Source organism: Enoplosus armatus, chromosome 18, assembly GCF_043641665.1.
Source record: "Enoplosus armatus isolate fEnoArm2 chromosome 18, fEnoArm2.hap1, whole genome shotgun sequence".
Taxonomy (NCBI): Eukaryota; Metazoa; Chordata; class Actinopteri; order Centrarchiformes; family Enoplosidae; genus Enoplosus; species Enoplosus armatus.
This window is the reverse complement of record NC_092197.1, coordinates 14,452,778-14,471,794: the sequence shown is the minus strand read 5'-3', so window position 1 is coordinate 14,471,794 and position 19,017 is coordinate 14,452,778. Positions and strand designations below refer to the sequence as shown.

At 41.8% G+C, this 19,017-nt stretch overlaps 1 protein-coding gene across 1 annotated transcript in view; it reads left to right on the top strand.

Moving 5' to 3' along the window:
• Positions 1–601: 601 nt before the first annotated feature.
• The window catches only part of grin3a (glutamate receptor, ionotropic, N-methyl-D-aspartate 3A), a 39,823-nt gene continuing 21,407 nt past the window's right edge, over positions 602–19,017 (top strand). The window contains exons 1-2 of the mRNA XM_070924786.1: positions 602–1,375; positions 10,329–11,068. Of these exons, the coding sequence (XP_070780887.1) occupies positions 602–1,375; positions 10,329–11,068 (1,514 nt within the window). The remainder of the gene's footprint in view (positions 1,376–10,328; positions 11,069–19,017) is intronic.

Here is a 19,017-nt window from a genome sequence, read left to right as displayed (position 1 = left end):
AACAAGGGGGGGGACAAAAACACTGTTTTTTCTTTTTTCATCTCGAGTACCGACATGAAGTGATGTTGTCTTGGCTCGTGCGCTCTGGATGGTAAATGGGATAATTTGCCTTCGAAGCAATCAGATGTTTCCAGTGGTGGATTTCACTATTTTGGAATGTGTTTGATGCGCATTAACCTTTTTTCGACATTTCCTCCTCTGGGCTTGCCTACACACCCTGCTTCATTTTTTTGTTTTTGTTCTGTCACTGGAATATGTGAGATTTTACCGTTTGATTCCACAACCTGTTTAGTGATCAGAAGGCTTGAATGATGGAAATCTTTTGAGATGAAAAACAGCACTTTTGGGGGTCATTTTTTGCTTGTGCGCGGCTCGTGCCCAATCTCGCGCCTCAGCAGCCTGTTGTCTGTGTCCGTGGAGAAACGCACAACTTTGTCGCGAGCTGGAGCCGGAGCTGGAGCCGGAGCCGGAGCCGGAGCGGGGGCTGCAGCTGGTCTGAGCGGCGCGCCAGGGCCACACGCAGGGGGCCAGGAGGGGGACCAACGGAGCGGCCCCGGTGTTCGGCCGTTCTGTGGTTGGACGGTGCAGCTGTGGAGCGCGGATGATGAAGACGGTGGCGATGATGATGATGATGATGAATGGCCCGGCAGCAGCTCGAGCAGGCACCGGGGTCTCGCCACCATTATGTTTACTGCTGTGCGCTCTCGTCTTTCTCCCGCCGTGCGCTCACTCTCACCCCCAGCCGTGCCAGGTGCTGAAACGGATCGGCCACACGGTTCGGGTAGGGGCTCTGCACGTTCAGCCTCGCTTGCTCTCCGCCACCGTCGGCAGCATATCTGAGGACTGGGACCCCGATCGAGGTTGGATGGAGAGCGGAGAGCGGCGGGTGGAGTTGGGAAAGCAGGTTAAAACAAGTGCCGGTGCGCCTGGATACGGAAGCCTCAGGACTAGAGGCGCCGTTAACAGCCAGCGGGGAGCCAGCAGGAGTAAGAGCCAGGCACGGCAGCGGGTGGAGAACACCTCGAGGGAAAACCGCGTGTTCGCACCCCGAGACTCGGTCCTGCTCGCGGTCGAGGCTCTCAACCGGGCCGGATTGCTGCCATACAATTTATCCATGGAGCTTGTCATGGCCGTTGGGTCCGGACTCGGCGAGCTGCCCGCGTTCTCCTCCTCCTCCTCCGCGGGCAGCCCCGAGAACGAAGACCCGCTGTCCTTCGTGGAGAGCGTGTGTCACACCGTGGTCGTGCAGGGGGTCTCCGCCATGATCGCCTTCCCGCGGAACCGGGACGAGTTCGTCAAGTTGGAGTTCGTCTCGCTTGCGCTTCACGTGCCGGTAGTCAGCGTTGTGCAGAGGGAGTTTACGCGCCACAGTCAGGTAAAAAAAAGTTCCTCCTAAGTTGCAGCTGAACTGCTGTTAACTGTTGACTGCTGCATGCAGCTGCAGTGGACCGCGTCTGCACAGGTGTAGCCTAACACACTGTGTTTACTGGTCACAGGTAATCCATGTTTTTCATTTTCAGCCTATATGAACACAGAGCAGTTCAGTTTGCACATAAGTACATTTATCTCAGTTTTAAGGCGTGAGTGAAATGAGTTCATGTGGATTTAAGGCCTAATTCAGAGGGGCCCACATTATGCAGAGGCTGGAGGGGGAGACACTTCCTCCTGTTGTTGTTGCTCTTTGTCCTCCTCCTCCTCCTCCTCCTCCTGTGTATTAGTCATTCTTTCAGATGAAGGACAGAGCATTCATCTCTTCTTTTCCTGCTCAGTATTGATTTCACCAGTCTTGGTTTAAATGGCCCCAAATTAAGCTGAAGTGGCGACACAATTTGTGACCCATCACATCAGCTTTGATGTTCTTGATTTTCACATAAAGCATCGAGTCTGAGGCAAAGCTGCAGTTGCCTCAAATTGAGACAAAATGAAAAGGAGCGCGGAGAGAGCACAAGCAGGCTCTGTCCATGGCGCTGAAATCTACAGTATGCACAGGGTGTCTTCTTCAGGGAGAAGGAGAGTGCAATTCTCTCTTCTTTTATCGACAAGGTTACAAGTAAAGATGTGATTGAAGTCTGTGTGCACCCAGCAGCACATGCCCTGAGGTGTATACGCATAAACAAATGCTTTCTTGCTCTTCAGCATCCCACTGTGTGTATACAGAAAGCAGACGTTCAGCACCGTGGACAGAGAGGGAGCACAATAGTTAGTGAAAGAACTTAGTTGGAATGGCAACTACAACAAGTCAATGTGGTGCTGTGCTTCATTTTGACCACTTATTACTTGGACAACTGTGATGAATACACACACACACACATACACACACACACACACACACACACACACAATAGTAGCTGCTTAAGCTAACCTCAAGTGGTGCTGACATCTACAGTATTGATCTAACCCCTTTCCTTACAACAAAGACATGATAAACCGCCCTTTCTCAATCCACCCACCTCTAATTATCAGACACATGTATGATAGTAATCATACGTTATGTCGAGATGTGAATCAGAAGAGTCATTCAAATGGCGTATTCTTTGCGGTGAGCAGCACCATCAATCTAAAGTCAAGACTAGATTTCTACCTACTTTAATTCTGTGCAAGGAAAAATCAATTTATGCAGAGCCACCCATAAGTAAGAGCAAGTTAGATAACACTTTTTGGCATCTGGCCTATTCCAGAGGTGAACACACATTGAATAGTGCACAGAGAATCAACCAGACGGAAAATTTCAAAGGCAATTCAAAGCAAAATAAATCTTCCCACCTGTTCTCTCAATTACTTCACTATAACTTTGGCTAGACTTTACTATATGTGCAGCATGTACTAAACAATGTCCCCACTTGGCAGGAAAACATCATTATAGAACTTCATGATTAAGTATAATATAGTCTATTAACCAATGGCCAATATCTTTATATTATAATTTTCACTTTTTGACAAATGGTTACTTTTTTTTATCAACTTGAGTGTTTGATTAACAACCTTTAAAATTTAGCTTGAATTTTTGGGGTTTTGGTAGGTATACAGTCTGTGAAACTTTGGAGATGTGAGGTGTTTGTAGGCAACAAGACCAGCACCTAAACAGCAAAATAGCTTGTTGTTAGTGCCTTCCAAAACAACACGCATGACCGTTCCAAACATTTTCTGATCTGCCCCCTTATGGATTTGAGGTCAAGGCTATAGACAACGACAACTACATGGTTTGGGCTGGAGAAAGATTGCCCTCGTGTTGGATGAAAAGTTGGCAGGAGATGGGACGTGAGCGTAGTCAATTTCATGAACTGAAAAGCTGCCAAATACAACAATTGAAGATTATCAGAGTTCACAGCTGGAATGACAGAGAGAGAGAACATTTGTTGAAAGTGTAAACACTTTAAATTAATCACTGGGATGGTTCATCAATAACCATTCTCTGGAAAAGACACCTGCTGAGAGTATTTGGGAGTGTATGTGTGTGTTCGTGTATTCATTTGTGTGTACACGTAGAAATTTATCTCAAAAGTACAAGCAGACACACCCACACAGACACGTACACAGAATGATTTAGTGCAACTATACACTGGAAACCTCTTTAATTAGGTGGCACTAACAGGGCAGCTACTGCATATTAATGAGCACCCACTAGCAGTTAGAGAGTGTGTGTGTTTTTGACTTTCCACACACAACCCGTCCTGGGAGGGGCAAAGAGCATCATTGGTTTTTTTTCAACACTCACTCGCACAGAGACAGACACACACACATCCGAACCATTAGTTAGACTGAAGGGCTCTGGGACACTTGCCACCTACTGAGCTATAGTAATGTGTGTGTATGTGTGTGTGTGTGTGTGTCCAGGGTAATATCTAATTTCCTGCTCTCTGCACAAGGAAGCATTTTGCTGTAAGGGGTCAGCAGGTGTTTAAAGTCCAAACCGGTTCTTAAAAGTGAAATAGCAGGTGTAGGTTACGCAGACAGCTCCACCGACAGAGAGTGATTGATGGCTGGATGGATGGAGGGAGGGATGAACAGGCAGTACATTTGAGTAGGAAGCAGACAGCCATATAAACAGTGCAGTGCTGGTGTGTGACTTTTAGAGAAACTCCCTTCTGACTCAATCTAGTTTTGCTCGCAAATCCCGGCAGCAATTTCATCTAAAACGGAATTTTCAAAATAAGTCTTTTTGAATGTCTTGAGAGGATCACATTAGTGTTTATTTGGTGACCTTCTTTTGACAATTGCCTCATTTCATCCTATTAAAGTTTATAATCCAGGTTAAACAAAGTTCACTGTTAAAAATTGTATAATAAAATGAGTCAGCGAGCGACCTTTGATAATGTAATCTGCCCACAATTTGTTATGTAAGTGTCGAAAATGATGGCTGCACCCTCAGAATACGGAGCTTATGGACCAAAGGAAAGAAGTGACCTCAGAGTAAAGGGACTAGGTGGGTTGGGAGTAGGTGGTGAAGGCTTTTGGAAGCACAGAGTTGAGAATTTAACATATAAAAGGCCAGGGACTGAGAAACTCCTGGGGAAAGGAAATTCCCCGGGAAAGACCAGTTGCCTGTTAAAAGGACCTCGTTTTCAAGTGGAAATCTAATCCATGCTGGCCCACAACACTAGAGCTTGTGGGAAATTAAGATACAGCATCTTCACTGACTGCTTGAAGCATATATGCAAATATCTGTTGCTACTTAATCCAATTATGTTCAAATATATGCTCTTTGCATTAAAATGTGTTGCAGATATTGCCATTATGTTGAAGGGCATATACAGAACTATCGGTGGGACGTGTAGATGTGCAATGTTATTTGTACAGATAGAAGAATGTGGTACACACCATGTTACTAGTTCATTGGGTACAACTGTACACAAGACCATAGGTTTGGTTTCAGAAGTTTGGGGGGCACAAAATATTGTTTATGTACTAACCTTACTTAAAATTTTGTTTAGCTTCCTTGATAGAGATGATAGATAATCTTGTATTTACATCTTTAGTACAAGGAGCGCTGTGCTTGACTGCTTTATTTCTGATTGATTTATTGTGCTCCTTTCCAGAAAATATTAACTGAAGATAGATTTTTTTAAAACATGCACAGGAGGTGGAAGTACTTTTGCTGCCCTGAATAATGTCTGCAGTTATTCTCTTCAGGCTCCACTCGGTGCTAACAACCTGACAATCAGGCAGTATTTGGAACCGCCTACTACATACTACCGACAAATGCAGTATGCAGTATGTACTACATACTGCACATTGCTTTTTAGTATGCAGTATGAAACTGTCAAATCGATTTATTTTGCAGTATGCCCGACCCGGCATAGCCGGTTCCCGTTTTGGAAAGTGGAAGTAATAATCATGCAGGTATTATGCCCCAACGAAAGTTGGAACAAACTTTTAGATTAGACCTTGTAGATCTAATATGAGTGAAGATTCAGTAACTAGGTTGCTTATTTCTCACCTGAAATTTGTTCAGAAACAGATTTTGGTGACTGCTAAGGTGAAAAATATGAAAGTTTGCATAACATTAATGGCAATCCAGCGCCAGCGCTTTGCATTGTGGGACACAGTATGCGAGGTAGACTGGTCCAGTGCGTACTGGAGATTGTTTCAGTATATCACTGCATATTTTGCTTTTGTTTGCATATTGCATACTACATGCTACATTTTGGCCAAATCAGTACGTATTGCTAGTATAGTAGGCGGTTTCAAATACAGCCCCAGTCTGTATGTAGCCTGAGAGGCGAAACTGAGGGCAAATAAAAAGCACCCCACTCCCTCCACCAGCTGCTGCTTGTTAAGCTTATTGCTCTGGGCACACAGTAGTCATGGAAGGCGACTGAGATGTGCATGTCAACATTTTTATCACTCTTCTGTTCTCTCATCTGGATTTTGGCAGCTGGACAGTCAGAGAACAATGTTGGGCGAGACTTTAACAGGATAATCAACCTGGAACAGCAAAAGTGAGAGGGACAAGAATAGTAGTTTGAAAAGTGAAGGGCCGTGCCCCTCCGTCCCAAGTGGAAATTATTACACCCTCGCACTAAATCCTACCTTTGTGAAGCTTATAATTGATTCAGCTTTTGTAGACAGTATCAGACAGGTGTTGGTTAAACTCGGTAATTGAGGCTGTAGTTAGTGGTGTTGTATTGGACTGCATTAGTTTCCACAGGTTTAACTAACAACTGTACAGTGAATAACAATGTATACAATGTGGCAGTCTGAACATGCAACTATGAATTTCCCATGTTGCATATGTATAAGAATGGGAATAGTTTGTTTTTATTTACACAGATCAGACTTTACACAGTGAAGCAGCCAGTTGTTTCACAAATTGTAGAAATGAGTCAACTTGTAAATATGTCATTGGCTTTGGGACAACTTAATCCCAGTTAGAAACACTACCTCATAATTGGGTCATATTGAATGCCTTTAAGCAGGATTCTGTCGATATTATCACCATTAGCAGTTTTTAATGTGTCATGAAATGACAGAGCTCCAGATCAACTGACAACCTAACAACCCAAAACAGTCTGGATCGATCATTATAACAGCACTGATGAAGATGAATAACGATCACATGGTTAAACTAACAAACAATCATGTGACAGACATGGGGTATTGATAGATACTTCTACTTGGCATGCAGCAACTTGACATGTAGTATTTTCAAAAGTAATTCAGGGAAAGTCATTTTTAATTATTATTTTGTCCAACCTTTGTGTTTCAGGGTGTGCAGATGTGTTAGCTAAAGTATCACCACTTAGCGTGCCACATATCTGAGAGTGTGGCTGGTTGTGTTTTCTTGAAAACGTATAAACTGCATGTCAGTAAATGGTTGACACTGATTGTCCTTACGCTTTAGGATTTGTTAGCTCCAAGGTGCAGGGGGCTCTGGGATTGACGGATGATAGTAATAACTCAGAGATGGTTGAATCTCTGTAATGGAAAGATTAAAAAAAACACACACACTAGTGTACACAGGTACACACAGTAAGCCTGGAATTAGATGCTGGTAAATTAATTTGTAGATTACTCTGATTAGGATATTGGAGTAATTATGTCCTCAGCATCGATGCAGGGATAACAGATGAATGATAGGGCTTTGGTGAGTTCGTGGAGTTTCTCATCATCCCTTCATAAATAACGCTGGCAGTGACATAAGGAGGTCAGTGGGATGAACGGTTAAGATATGGGTAGGTCTTCATGGAGTTAGGGGTGCTATTTCAAGGACAGGACAGTATTCTGTATGTTTACAAAAGAAAGTTTCTGTTGTCTTGAAAAGAAAATACGAGAAACACATTTAAATCAGTTTTCACACTTTCCCCACAATTAATCATTTAATCAAGAAAAGATCAATAACCAAGTCATTTCTACTTCATTTGATTTGTCCACTGGCTCATGATTCTGCCGGTCCCTGCAGTTTTACCATACAGCAAAGGTTGCAAGTTTCTCCACATAAAAGCAACTCACAGCAAATATATTTTGGCTGTGGAAATCACAGAAAAGAAAATAAGATATCTTTGAAGAGAGAAGAGTGATGAAAGAGAGCGCGTGCAGTGACAACAGAGCTGGGATTTCCCTGTGCATCGAAAGCAGCAGACCTCTGTATTTATGTAAGAGAGCAGGCAGCCGCACTTCCTGGCAAAATTCTTCCTGTTTATTTACATGAGGAACAGAGAGAGGGGTTACAGATTTATGGTGATCACGGTGCAGAAGTGCTGCAGCTGAGAATAAATCCTCCAATCCTCCCGGGGGATGAGAGGAGGTGAGAGTCTGATGCCCCATGGACTGCATTACCATTTCTTTCCCTGACACAGAACTTCTAAATATGAAATAAAACACGTAGTATTGCTTTTGTTGGTGCTTTTGTCGCAGCAATAATCCATCCGTGTATATGCAATAAGCAGATGAATAATGATTGTCTTATTTGCATGCCTGTTGGGTGGAGTGATTAATGGGATAAATGAAATTAACCAATAGATTAATCTAATGGACTTTTAGTGCAAAGCTTGTGTAAAAGTTGTAAAGTCAATTAAACAGAGTTGCTGAGGGCCTTATAAGCATGTGTAGCTCTGCGCGTGCGTTTGTGTGTGTGTATGAGTGCGTGCATGCAAGCAAATGCATGACTAATTGATTGCCTGGGTGGCTGGTATGTTGTGTGCTGGGTACAGTATGCCAAAGTACACTGAGGCAGATCTGGCAGCTCATGCAGCCGGATCTGGCCTATTTAATTTTATCTAAAGCATTACAGGGATGGCTGTGTCCACTCTGAAATGTATCTGCGATGATCTTCGGGCTTACTATAATCCTGTAGGTGCAATGCACTGTATGTGCAGAGTACAGTAGGTTTGCACTGGTCCGATGAGAATGGCACTGAAGGAGTCAGTGGACCAATTCTGTGTTTTCTTTGCCTGTTTTAGCCAATTAACTACAAATCATCCATGTTTTACTTTACTATCAGCCACTTTCTATAGCATACAGTGTTTTTTAAGATTAATGTCCAGCCTTGCAGAAAGCTGTTTTAGTTTATATGAATATAACATCAAAATTAATGCTAATGAGAGCAGTGAGAGTGAACCAAAACAGTACAAAACAATGAGCTGAAAGCTGGGTGATAATTCTCTGTGGGCTCGTCACATAACACATAGTCTTTTCATCCAAGGTTTATATAAAACTATTAATCATAGTAGTGTTAAGTTACATCATTTCCATGTGGTAAACACCCATTTTCAGTGTCAATACAATCATTTGTCTCCTGGGTTGATTTTCTGATAACACAGTTATTCTGAAATTGCTCTCTGCTTGCAACCTCACGCACAGATAACATTAACTGTGACCAAAATAATGAATAAAGGTAATGGACTTTTCACTGTGGATTAGCTATCCAAACCAAAGACAGGGGCTCACAAAGGTGATTTAAGAAATGAAGTGAAACCCGCTGTAGCCTGGAAGGTCGGAAATCAATCTAAAAAAAAAGGTACTATGTAGTTTGGAAAATGGTCAGCAGCAACCACCTGTGTGGTCCTTTAACAGAATATATTGCTGTTCTCATCTGGAGGTGGTATTGGCCAATTTAAATCACCACTGACAGAAAGCCCATTTTCCAAACTACAAAGCAAGCACTCAGCCTTTTACACAATACAAATAGTTGAGATCCTGTTTATTTCAGCATTCAAACATTATGAATAATAAAAAACTGTGTAAATGATATTTATCCTGTCTGTATCTTTGGTGAAGCCACTGCAGACATGCATCTTGGAGATTTCAAAACAAGCTTCTCATTTTAGTATCTGTCTCGAGCACTTAGCCATTTGGGGGATAGTTTTCATCGCAGCATCTGACAGCACTATGAGGTCTCGCTCTTTTATCACTTCCTGGTCCGGGTGGAAATCACACACCATTGCCACGCTCCAACCATTGATCTGTCCAGGCCTCATCGATCAGCCAATGAATTTATGAATCGCAAATCAGAGGTGTGAATTCAATTGCATGGGAGGTACAGTATGCGAAAATGGGCCCCCCGTAGAGTTTCCTTATGTCTTAGGTATTGCTTAAAACACAAAGAAGAAGCACAAATAAAAATAGATGTATTTCTTATGATGTGAATAATGATATTCATGGGAGCAGGTAAGTGGAGGCTGAAATCCATTATATCTAGCAGACTGTGTTTGTTCTCCAGGAACAAATTGAATTCCAAGACAGAAAGTAATTCTACTGTTGGATTTATAACCATTCTGTCTTTCTTTTCTTTTGTCTTCACTTCCCCGCTCTACTTCGTCTGTTTCTCCTTCCCGGTGCCCCATCTTCCCATTCTTATCCCTCAATAACCTTCTCCCCTCTTCCCTAACGTTGCACCTCACCTCCTCTTCCTCATCCTCCCCTATCCCTCCATTGTCCTTATTTTGCCTTTCATCCTTTCTCGCAATCTACCCTTCATTTCAAACACCATCCTCTAATGTTTTCCTCCCATCTCTCTGCCCTTTGTGAAATGCTACTGACCCTTTGCCCTCCCCATCACATCTTGTTTATCACTCCCATCTCCCTTATATTTTTATTCCCTGTATTTCCTCCTGTTTATTTGTTTAACTGTCCCTCATCTCTATCCCATCTCTCCCATTCCCCATGCTCTTTCCTCATATCTCTTCCATTTTTCAATCTCTTAAATCTTCCTCACCCTCTCCCCTTGAACTCCCATTCCCTTCTTTTACATCCCCTTTCCCAAATCACCTCACTTTCTCTGTTTCTCTGTCTGTTCCAACCTTATTCTCCTCCTTTGTGTAAACCTTTCACACCCGCTTCCATATTCATCTCCCGTTACACCTGTTTCCCCTTTTGCAATCTCCTCGCAGAATCCTCTCCATTTCCAAATGGCGATGCGGACCGTGGAGGCTCCACCATCTCGTCTCCTCTATTCCCTGCTGATGATGAATGGCTGGTGGGACATCAGCGTTCTACTCTGTCAGGAATGGGACATTAGCGACTTCCTCGTCCTCATCAAGAACAACACCCGCTTCCACCTGGGCACTCTTATCAATCTGACAAGCACCGCCTCAACCTCGCCACCGTCTTCATCGCCATTATCATACTCAGGAGTGGCATCAGGTGTCGCAACAGGAGCGGAGGCGTCATCGTCTTCTTTACCTAATTTCTCCCCCGCTGCCTCATCCTCTGCGTCTTCGTCTACTTCTTCCTCTAAATCAGACCAGCAGCAAGCTGTCATGCGGCAGCTGGAGGCCCTGAGAGAACCTTCATCCACAACAGGTGTGGTGACATTTGGGTGCGAAATCCGCGAGGTGCGCCGCCTGTGGACGCTGGCCACCCGGATGATGCTCCCAGAGTTTCACTGGGTTTTGGGGGACAGCCAGAATGTGGCCGAGCTGAGAACAGAGGGGTTGCCCTTGGGGCTACTGGCACACGGGGTCATGGGGTCCCCTTCTCTGGATCACTACGTCCACGACTCAGTGGAGCTGGTGGCGCGGGCAGTGGGCAGTGCAGCCCAACAGAATCCTGCCATGGCACTCATACCTGGAACTACTAACTGTATGGATGTACAACAGAGCAACGGCAGCTCAGGGGAATACTTGGCAAGGTAGGAAATCATTCAGATACTTATGTGATATTTACACCCACACGTTCTCAATGCAATGACCACAAGATCTGTTGACAAGATTAATGTGATGATTTTGATGATTGATGATTTTGTGAAGATGATGATGTTTCTGCACCATAAAATGATTGTTTCAACAACAACCATTCATGCACGTCCATTAAAAAACAAATACATTCAAGTGAAGATCAGGCAACATAAACAACGTCGGAAAAGGCGATAGGTTTAAGCCTTAGTTTTGGTTTTGCATGTTTTAGCCCATCTACAAATCAAACATGCTTTAAATCACAGCTAACCCCCTTGTTGTATTAGAAATTTGAATGCATTTTTCTCAGGCATCGTCAAGTTTCCATTCATTTCCGTATGGTTTTAAAATCTATTGGCAATTTAAACTAGCAAGAACTGATTTTTTGGGTCTCTTGGCGGCAGTGGAAATAGGCTGTGAACAGAACACTGAAATTGTTTTGAAGTTAATATGGCAAACTTGTTGGCAAACCGTTGCCTCTTTACACACCCAGCACATACAGAGCAGCATTAGCATTCATTTGGAGTTGTGTCTCTGGCCACCTGGCAAGTGTAAGTCCAATATTTACTCTATTTCTAGCTCTTTTGGTTTCCATTAACTCCTGAGGGAAACATCTGGCTGTTTCGCAGCTAAATGCTAAATGTAAGATACTAACTAACTTTGTCTGCCGTGTGGTGTTGGCTAGGGAGCATAAAGTGGGCTTTTAGAGCTATTTCACTGAAAATGAAATTGACGCTGATGAGAGACTGAGGCCGTGTAACTGAGGTGAACAGCAGAGTCAGGTAACCCCTTCACATACAAATAGTCATGTGATCCATTGCTCCATTGGAACCAGGATCATCTCCATCCAACAGCCCTCATTGTACTTCCCACCACATTCTGCTTCCTGTTTCTACTTTGTCTCTATAATCCTTTTGTTGTGGGAGAATGTACTTCCCTCACATCATGCAGATAGTTGGTCACAGTCCAGCTGCAATGCCAGTCTAGAGTCTGCAGGCAGCGCATTTAAACTCAAACTATATGTACTCAATATCTGCAGCAACGTGGTAAAATGACAACGTGTGATGAATTTAGCGCCAGTGCTGTAGTCTGCAGCTGGGCCACTTTACTTTATATTGCTGAGATATGAGTGAATGAAGAGTGTGTGATCACACACCACTGCATTACAATAAGAGTCTGACCTTTATCCCACTGAGATTCTCCTCAAAACACCTGAATCAGCAGAATGATCGCCCCAGGAAGAGAATTATTTGAAGATGATGAGCTCGTAGGGTCTGGAGGAGATTTCTGATTGTGTTTACATTTCTTTGGTTCATTTTAAGCAGCATATGAAGTGTTTATTAGTCTGTCAGTGTTTTACATATCACAGAACAAAGAACACGTGTCACAGGACCTTTTGCCAGGTTTATAAGAGCCCTGTGATTGACCCTGTGAAGGCAGGGGATTTACCTGAAGAGGTTTAGTTTCCTATGTTGCATACTGGGTCTAATCCAAGCTGTTACACACACCTGGGATTAGGAAAAGTCAGCCATATGTGTGGCTCAGGGAAATATGTAGGTATTAGATAGCAGTATATGATATAATGTAAAAAGTTGTGGATGCTGGGGGAAAGGAAAGGATGTATGTTTGTATGTATTCTGTAAATATAAAGAAAGGCTGTTTTCTTCCAGAAATGTTATTCCTTTTTTATTTTTGTAATTCAGATTTTGTAAAGCTATGGGACTGCTTGGACTGCCCCATCGCATTCATGCTTAAGGGATTAATAGATGTCGACATATAGTTCTTTTTCCAATTTCCGTATGTCTCTCTAGGTTATAAAGATTGGCGATAAATTGAATCAGGGTCATGATCATCATCTATTACCATTAACTTTTGTCCCACATAGTATGAAATATATTTGTGTGTGCAGTCTAACAATTGTATTGGTTTCCTTTTCCTTTTCTTTTTGAAATGATCTTTAATCTGATTGTGGAGGCAGGGTAGTTTAGGAGTCACCTGTACCTTTTTCCATGTGTATCACAGTGTATTATTCCTGTGGATTTTCAACAAAGCTCCACCTGTGGGCCACAAGGGGCTTTAAAGCTTTTTTTAAAGTGTTTCTAGTCAGTATGTTTGTTGTGCTGGTCACCAATGACTTTGCATCCCCTCCTACATTCTGCATTACCAGTGTATTCATGGATTTTGTACAGGCAGAGGGCTACACATTCAGACTGTTTCATTAAGTCATAATATTCCACACAACGGCTCAAGGACTCAAGGGTTGCACACGGCCCGAGGGAGAGTAAGATATATGAGGGAGTTGAGGGTGTGGCGAAAGGTTGGAGTTGACTGTCCTCAAGTTCTGCTGATATTTGCACATGAAAGTTGCTGAAAGTCAGACTATATATATTTCAAAAGTAATTTTGATTCATTTTGCTTCAGGGCTGTTGGACATTTAGACCCAGGAAAAGTGCTTAGACACATTAAAGTTCGATATTATTCTTTAATCACGCTATTTTTATGAAGTCTGAGTTCAGCTGGGGATGAGAATGAGGTGGATGTGGAAAATAACAGATAAAATGCATATGATGAGATTTTAGAGAGGTTATAAATACCCATATATAGGCACAAACACAATAAATTATACAAAATATATACTAGGAGTATTAGCATAAGTTGGATTGATGAAAAAAAAGGGGGGGGGGGGGATCCTTGGTTGAATTAAGGTATAAACACATCACATATAACAGTGCACAACGACAGCTCACAACTTTTGGAACAACATACATTTGTCCTATATCTGCTGTAATATTGAAATAAAAGTATACACAGATAATGGCCTAAGGTATATGGTATGAGTTAGAATTGATGTTCTGTACCAAAATTAGCTTAGAGAAAACTTATTACAAAACGTTGTTTGTCAAACTTTGACATTGGCTCTGTGAAAAGAGAAACAGGTTTTAAAAGGAGGAGCTGACAAATAAAAATTGTTTGCCTCCAAGCAAAGCAGCTAAAAGAAGATGGCAGGAAGAGCGAGCCACAGTTGCAGTTTATGTCACTGCCCCACAGTCCTGTTCGGGGGCACCAGCACTTGTGGATGAGCGTGTATGACTGGAGTGAGTTGCTGTAAGCCACACTGACTTCAAAATCTCCACCTGTTACGAGCAAATTGGCATGGCAGCACAGTGCTGACAATCACTGAACTAATTAGACACAGCAATTAGAAAATCATCGATCAGCCACCCTCCTGCTCAGTGCTTATGTGACTTTTATTGTCATGCCTGTTACATTTGCAGAAACTGAAGTTCCCTTTAGCAGGTCTTGTTAACACAAGATTAAGCTGATTGAAGACAACGACATTCAGTCACACAGAATCAAACACTGGTGATGACAAGGTTATATGGAATCAGATTTGTGTCAGTATAATCAAACAAAGCTCCTTAAATATCAAACAAAAATAATTTGAGAGAGAATAAAACTCACTGATGCAAAAAAAAACATCTAAAAAATAAAACGTGTGTAATCATGTAAACTACTGGTATTTTACTTTTTTGATAATATGGCCTTTTGTTTACAGTTCCCTCTGCTTCTTCCTCACTGATCAGACTTCTGCCCTCACTATCGGCTTTGTGGCTGAGCTGCCTGACTTGTAGCTTGCTGAGGTTGGGCTTTATTGCCTAATTGCCTATTGTTGGTAGAAACTAGGTTATCACTACGGTCACATTGATTGCATATTGCATTTTTGTTCTTGCAAAATAGACATGCAGAGTCTAACGCAAGGGTTGCGTCTTTCTTTCACTGGCTTCCAAAACAAATGCATGTGCTAGCCAGATCTTTAAAACACAAGGGGGTGAAACACTACTGCTTTTGTCCATAGGGGCCACCAGAATCAACACAAAATGAAAGTTCCTTGTAGTTGGTTTAGTCATCTGGTGAGCCCTAAGATTTATTTTGCAAACCTGTGAGGGGTCCCGACTCCCACGTTGGGAACCCTTGTCTTACACCCTTCAAATCCGTGGCTATTTTAGTCGTAGTGAGGGGACTGCCTTTGGCTTTGTGTTACAGCTGTGGTATCAGGTGCTTGGTGGATGAACTGACCTGGAAGGAAATGATTGTCACCACAATAGACTTGAAGCCATAAAGCATGTGACAGATGAGCAACAGAGAGGCAGTAGCAGTTCCCAAGCTGGACATTGAAACCCTCCCAGGGATCTATTGCTTGATTGTTATGGACTTGGTGGCAGCAGGTTCGCTGGCCGAGTAATCACCCAGTCACAAGGGGAAATAACTGATGACATACAGAAGTGTTGTCATCAGTGTTGTATCGTACAGGATTAGGGCAGGTGAGGCATTGTAGGAACCTCCGGCTATATGCTAAACCAGTTCCACTTTGACCAAGCAAGTTAGGAGCCAGTTGTTGTTAGCAGGATGAGAAAATTCCAAACAATTAACGATTGCTTGAAAATGTTTTATTATGAAGTTTTATTTTACTCTAGTTGAATGGCAATAAAACATGTTAACTAAGTCTTAAATGCACAAAAATACTTTCATGCAAATAAGAAAAGTAGTCAAACAATTAAAGCCACAAAAAAAATGAAAAAAACAATCAAGATTGTAGATCAAGGCCCCGGCCCCCAAGGTAATTTCCCCCTGGGGATCAATATCAAGTATTTCTGATTCTGATTCTGATAACTAATTTGTACAACATCACAACTGCACAAAGAGGCCAGTTAAAAAGAGAAAAGACATGACTACAATAACATTTGGCCAGGTGTTTTCCTCCAGGCTATGTGATAGAACTAGAGAGCAGGTGTCAGATAAGGGACTTCCACAAGGACGGTGAATATGTAATGGATGAGGGGGTTACTGAGGAATTTCAAATACAAACAAAAGGTCATTTGAGGTTAAATAAGTGCTTGATCCTCATTTGTTAAGATGCACCAGGCCACGTTGTTATTTGAATAAAACCTGTGTGTAAACAGACTTAATCACAAAGAAAAGCATGTGAACCCTCCTTTTTAACATATAGTAGGTTTGCTCTACTTGTCCAACTTGTACTGGTGCTCGGTGGTGTTTTATCTCCAAACAGTGAGTGACAAATCATAACTTCGGCGGAAAAAAATGTCTCCTAAACAATATCTTTCAGAGCTCACTGCAGAAGTTGAACTCACCAACTTTACAAACACACAAAGTGTTGCTTCTTGCTGTAATTTTAAACTGCCGCTACGAAAACATGTCAGGTGTCGCTTCAATAGCATTAAAAATAATTGTAAATGCACTTTACTTTTTATGTTAAGAAATTGTGAGCTTTAATTATTTGAAATGTGTGGTAATGACATAAGCCTGACATGCATGTGTGTGTATGCAAATGGGCACAAAACTCTCAACCGAGGTTGCTTCTGGTGAAGGGAGAGCTAATCAGCCAGTTGTGGTGTAATGTTTGGCTGGTGTGTAAAAGTGAAGGAGTGTATGGAAGTTGGATTCTGGTCCTAAAGGAATGTTGCCAATTCTTACTACTGAGGAGAATTTTAAATGTCCCAAGATCAATTTCTTTCTGCATGTTTAGAATATTTACAGGCTAAATATACTGACATAAATATTGTATGGTATGAATGACAAAACTAAAATAATCTAATAATGTAGAAAGATTAGCATTCCATTCCGAGAAATCAGATGATGAATTATTCTTTATTTCAAATAGGATTAATCTGTTACTGCTTGGCTAGCTGATTTTTTATTACTTTAATTCCCATCTCTCCCTCCATCTGCTTTCTCAGGCTTCGATCCAACAGGGATTAGAAAGGGTCAGGCTGTACCATGGATAAACTCTGATGGTCACATCCACAGATCTTTTGTTTTTCTTCTATTTATCACTGAGTTCCATTTGCTGAGCACTATTGGTCATTCATTTGGTTTGTCCTATGGGAAAATTCTTTCAAGGCATATCACTTAGCATTATGTTTATGAAACAGTCACACTTACAGGAACTCCTGTGTACTATGTGCAAGGACTCTTTCTTTTCAACCCTGTCGTTTACATACTGCTTTGATTTGCAATCATGAAAAATGTCAAAATCTGTTTTAATTTAACAGGGATCCAACATAGATAGCCATGCTCTCCAAAGGATTAATCTTGGATTATTGTCCATTCCTCTAGTGCTACCAATTGGCCAAATTTATTAGTGAATGTGTCTTGAGGGGTTACTTTATTTATCATAACCTGTAACCTTATAATCTTGAAGCTGCTTATACTAGAGATTTATGTGATGTGTGTACGGTATAATTATGCTCCTTCTATTAAAAGGGTAATAGTGTATGCTATTCCAAATTATCTGTATTTATAGTATCTATACTGTAAACCTATGGGAGGGCCTGACTGAGAAGCTGAGGCAGGAGAGGTACTGGGCAGGTGGCAAAAGACGTGAAAACAGAACAGGGGAAGAGGAAAAAGTAGGGTGCAGATAAAGAAAGAGAAAAGACAGAGCAGGGAATAAAGAGAGAAAGACATTTTCACATAAATACTATAAATAACCCCTGGAGATGTAGATACAGATAAACGACAGGGGGCAAAAGTCCTGTATTTACAGATAAGACATAGCCAGGACATATTTCAGCAGCTTATCTTATTCTTTTTTTCCCCACCAGAGACAACCCTTCTTGATAAAAATCATTTTAAAGTGATGCATGTCCACCAAAGCCAAATATAGTACCCTGATGTGCCAGTGAGCTGAGCCATAAAGATAGAAAATGCTATATAATAAATGTCCCCTTTGAGGGTTGCATTCCCTGAACCAATGTGAGTAAAAGACTCTCTGTTTGCTTCGGGGAGGGATTGGTTTAACAAGGAGGGATGATCTTGGCAGACACTTTTATGCTGCTAAAAAGGCAGCAGCATATGCTTATTTCTGTCTTTTGGTGTTAAGAACAAGATGTTTTGATACTGACTGAAACATGCTTAATGTTGGTGATTGATATTTTGCAAGCAATATAAGTGATGTAAGAGCATTCCCATCCCTTTTTGTTCAGCTTGCTTATTTTGCTCACTCTCCGTTCTAGTATTACCAGTGACGTAAACATTTACACAACTTGGTTATACACTATATTATGCTCAAAATCTTCTGTAGGTGATTCATGGGGAAAGAGCATGAGGAGGACATGACATTGAGTTAGTGTTGCTGTGTAATAGATGTGATTCACCCTGACGTCACTCTTCAGCTTGAAATACCATCAAGACTCCCCTGCTTCAAATGCCATAATTTTTCCATTTCATGAGGTGGAAATGAATCATCTCGCATTGTATAAAAACTTAGCATAGTATTTATTTAGAGTGTAGGAGGTGCTGTAGCAGTTCCTGATGTAAAAGAAGTCAAGGTCTTGTTTGACAGTCGGCGACCATGAAAAGGCCGCATGCATCCAACAAGACCCTTGCACAGGTATCAGCTTAAAAAAAGCTTTCTGTCGTTCAAGCTTCTGCAAACCAACTTTTGATTCTTCTTTGAAAGCAAAGCAAGCTGTTATAAAAGTTGCAGTTAATGTGATTAGGTACTCCAAAAATGCCCTCACTGAGTTAAAAGTTTATTTCAAAGAGGAAGTATCCCTCCGTATCAAACTATTTAGATTTTAAGCAATGAAACTAAATTAATTTGAAGATTATAAGTCTACAGCAGACAACATGAGCTACGCTCCACACCTAAAGCTATTTTGAGGGTGTCTTCATGCTTGCAGTTTTGCTTTTGCACCAATTAAAACTATTATACCCTATGTGGGTGTCAGTTTGACCACTGCATACCGGTCTGATTAGAGGAATTCAATAGTTCATTAATAAGTGGAGCCAATCAGGATCAAGCCCAGTTGTAATGAGTTTCCTGGAGTTCTGATGATGTTAGTGGAGTGGCTGCAATTTCTGCTCCACAGTCAGTGTAGTCTCT